Source organism: Helianthus annuus, chromosome 4, assembly GCF_002127325.2.
Source record: "Helianthus annuus cultivar XRQ/B chromosome 4, HanXRQr2.0-SUNRISE, whole genome shotgun sequence".
NCBI classification, from domain to species: Eukaryota; Viridiplantae; Streptophyta; class Magnoliopsida; order Asterales; family Asteraceae; genus Helianthus; species Helianthus annuus.
Window position 1 is genome coordinate 5771533 of NC_035436.2, and position 4438 is coordinate 5775970.

General features: G+C 35.4%; 1 protein-coding gene across 1 annotated transcript; it reads right to left on the reverse strand.

The window, feature by feature from the left end:
* Positions 1–3573: 3573 nt before the first annotated feature.
* LOC110932805 (cysteine proteinase inhibitor 5) lies at positions 3574–3924 on the reverse strand. The gene has a single exon (XM_022176060.1). It carries the CDS (start codon positions 3922–3924, stop codon positions 3574–3576), a length of 351 nt encoding a protein of 116 aa, XP_022031752.1.
* Positions 3925–4438: the final 514 nt, after the last annotated feature.

The window sequence follows — 4438 nt, forward strand, 5'->3', positions numbered from 1 at the left end:
GAACTACACATGTACATTGCATCTTAGAACGAAGCGTAAAACGGAACGTAAAAATGTTGAACCACACACGCACATTGTGCCGTGTTAACTTGCAATATTTAGAATGAAGCGTAAACGAAAAATTTGCGGAATATGAAAAATACAGAAGACCAAAGTTGAAAGTAAAAAATGTTATTAGGTTAAACTGAAAAAGTAAAAAGTTTTGGGTTAAAAGTTATAACCCAAATAGTTTTGAGTTAAAAGTTATAACCCAAATAGTTTTGGGTTAAAAATAATATATCAAATGCTTTTGGACTAAAAGTATAAAATCAACATTTTTTTTTGGAAAACTCCCCAAACATGATGTACAACTCATAATGCACAAGGAAGTTGATAATTTATAGTGTATAAATTAGATTATTAGATTGGGTTAGACTTGGGCTATGGAGTGTTTATTGGGCTAAAGACTAAGAGAAAGTTAATTAGGTTAAATGAAAGTTCATTAGATTGTTTTTTTAATCAGTGTTTACGTAAATTTTTGTAATAAATTAATAAGATTTTTTTTTCTGAGGGGGGCAGTCAAAAATTTTTTAGGGGCGCTGACAAAAATTTTCAAGTGGTGCGGTCAGGATTTTACCGGGAATTTAGCACTAAAAAAATATTTTTCAAGGGGTGCGCCCGTCCACCTTGAAGAATATGTGGGTACGCCCTGGGTCCCAAAGCCTTATCCTATAAAGACATGGGCTCTATTACACGAATTGAATAAAGAAAATATCTTACGTAACTAAAAGATGATAAATACTATAAAAAATTGCTTAAAACCATCCACAATCAGATTTTTTTTTTTGAAATTTAAAGAAAAATAAAATAAACTAAGACAATTTAAGATGCTAATATATCATAGATAATTATTTCTATTTATCAATAAATACATAAGTTAAAACTTACAATTTATACAACTTGAATTGTGAATAATTTGAAATGAAAAGCTAAACATGATAAATATGCTAGTACGCTTAAATTTAAATATTAGCTAGAGCACATATTTTATTAATGAGTTTCACTTTAATATCATGTTTTGTTTTTGTTCAAGGATAATTTTTTTAAGTTACCACAAGATTTTTATACTCTAAGGTATATAACGGTTTCATTTCATTGGTTTTTTCTTTAGGTTGCTATACCGAGTGGCAGTATCGTACTGAATCAAACTGATACCGATCGAAGCTGAATTCCTACCGCATTGTGCGAGCGATTCCACTCTTTATAACTTTAAATTATATATTTGTTATTGTTAATAACTAAAAAAACTGAACTCATCCAATTAATTTATCTCATCGATCAAATGTAAACTCAATATCGGCTGTAAACAAACCGAGCGGTCAGCGAACAGTTCGTGAACTGTTCGGTGGGAAGTTCGTTTATGTTTGTTCGATTAGCTTACCAAAATTTGTGCGGTTAGCTTAGCGAACGAACACAGGTCTCGTTCGTTCGACTGTGTTTGTGAACATTCGATAATATGTTCGGTTACGTTCGTTCATTTTCATTCGTTTATGTTCGTTCGTCTTCGGTTGATTATATTAAAAAAAAATAATAAACGTTTTATCTAAATATATTGAAAACTTAAAGCCTTATTTTTCTAACTTAGCTAAAATTTAGACATTGTAAGAGATTTTAGCTAAAAATAGTCTAACAGAAGACACGGAATAACACCATATGGTCAACAAAAACATTATAGACACATCATATGGTCAACAAAAAACATTACAGGCACATGGAACTCCTGATCTTGATAACAACACATTTTAAAGAGATCGGATCGTGTAATGGTTAACCTTAGGAGATAAACACAACTACACCTAATACATAAGTAGGTGTTTGTGTCACATTTCATAATTCTCTGAGTCTAATATTATTTTTTTTATGTTTTTTGTATTTCACCTATTCGTATTCTATTTCTTATTTTTAGAAATGTATCTTAGCTGAACCTATATTTTATAATCCTAAATCTTTATAACTAACTATTAAATGTTTGTTTATTCAACCTGTGAACCCGTGTGTTAATAACGTGGTTATATACTATTAAAATCTGTGTAATAGGGTACCGTAATTTTAGTCAATATTTATTATATTTAATTGTGATACCATGAAAGGCCTTTGTTTTTTGAATGAATATTAACGAGAATTACATCCACATATATACACGAGATTTCTCCTGTGATAAAAGGAGATAATATCTCACCTATAAATGGCTAGCACTAATTTACGTATAATCACAATTAAATATAATAAAGACAAAATTACAGAAAACAACCTTTATGTTGCCCTAAACTGCACTTTATACCTTTCACTATGAAATCGGCAAAAACCAACCTTTATGTTCGTGTTTTGCTACAAGTTCAACCTTTAGCACAAACACCGTTAAATTTTCTGGTTAAGTTACCTCACATGCTTTGTATGTGAGGGTATTTTGACCAATGTTAAGTAGCAACAACCCAGATCCGCAGTAAACGGTTCCGTCAACAACTACCTCCACTGTCAACAACTACCACAGCTTATGTTTATGTTTTCGATTGCCTACGCTGCCGGAGCGTGGCCGGCGAGAGGCCGTGGCCACCATCTTCTCTGACTCTCACTCCTACTCTCTCTGTATCCTTTCTCTCTCATCTGATCTCTCTCTCTACGCTTCACTCTCATCTGACCTCACTCTCTAAATACATAAATAAATTGTATTGAAAAAATTAGAAAAGACCAAAATACCCTCACATGCAAAGCATGTGAGGTAACTTAACCAAAAAAATTTAACGGTGTTTGTGTTAAAGGTCGAACTTGTAGCAAAACACGAACATAAAGGTTGGTTTTTGCCGATTTCATAATGAAAGGTATAAAGTGCAGTTTGGAGTAAACATAAAGGTTGTTTTCTGCAATTTTGTCTATAATAAATATTGACTAAATTAAGGTAGCCTATTACTATGGTTTTTTAGAATAAAATGAAATTGATAAATAGTATTTTATTTATGCAATTCAATATGGTGTTTAGAATAAAATGAAATTGATAAATAGTATTTTATTTATGCAATTCAAATCAGATTAAGATTTTTTCCTAACATGAAAATTCAATACGAAAACATCAATCAGAGCACTTATGTATCCCCCACCATAGCCCAGTTGGTTAGTTGGGCGGTGTTCTCCTTGGAGACGCCGGTTTGACTCCCGGCTGCGGCGAAAGGTGCGGGACGTCCCAATGATGGATCGTTTTCTACCGAGGTATGGTTTGATCCGGAGGGCAACCCGGTTTTACCCAGCTGTTACCCTAACGAGTTTCTCGTGTGAGGACAGTATGGTTTCCGGGCGAAGGTCAGTCAGAGCGGCAGCCGGGGCCCGATAGAACGTCGCGTCTGCGAATGCTGGGCTGACAGGTAACCGTACTTGACGGGAACCCGGTGACCAATGGTCCATGTACATTTTAAAAGTCACCCTTCAAAAAAAATCAGAGCACTTATGTATGTATTATATCATCTGATCTTTTATTTAGTAATAAATATCATCAACTATTACACATTCCAAAATCACAAAACAAAAACATGAAATTCAACATCAAACAGGTCCTTTAAACGACACCAACTTCCTGAACTTCAGCCATGGTTTGTCCCAAACAAGCGCCACATAGTTCTTCCTGACTCCACGGTCGGACGCCGTGATCGTCAGGTTGTAATTCATTCCCGCGACCACTTGTTGATCTCCTTTGATGACTTTTGCAAATTTGAGAGATACATGAGATTCCTTGTTGTGCTCATAGATGGCGAACTTGCCGATACTGATCACTGTAGGGTCGGTGATGTCAGGAATCGGCTTCCAACTGCCGACGAGCACTCCGCCGCGCAAGGCGGAGGAGGGTTTAGTGCAGGAGAAGAACATGATGAGAAATGTGATGAAGAGGTTATGCATTTTGGAAGGGTGGTTCATGTGAGGGATGGAGTGGTGGTTTTTATAAGGACATATACCATGTGATATGCACACTTTTTATCTTTGCTTTTAAAATTTGTCTTTATTGATTGTTTAAAATTAGATTATTGTTAATTGGTTAACTAAAAGTGAAAAAGTTTATACCACGTGATGATGTGGAAGCATCCATAGTTTCAGGGGCATTAAATCTCATAGGACCAACAAATTTGGGTTTTTCTGCCACTAAGACTAAGACTACCGGGTGTGGTAAGTGGATTGGGGAGCCGGAATGCATTTAACGCTGGCTAGACTACATTTGGTTAGCGTTGGTCGTGACGTTGTCCCGCTGGTGTGGGGATTGAGCCTGGCGTGGGGCAGGAGGCTGGGGTGACATGGCTGGCTTTGATTGGCTAGTATTTGATGACCGTTGGGCTAGCCGTTAGGCATAGCCGTTGGCCAACGCCTATTTAAAAAAAAATCTTTTAATTATATTCTATATAAACCAAACATTTCTTAC

Coding starts and splice junctions, on each gene's coding strand:
- LOC110932805 (XM_022176060.1), bottom strand. CDS start 3,924: ATGCATAACCTCTTCATCACATTTCTCATCATGTTCTTCTCCTGCACT.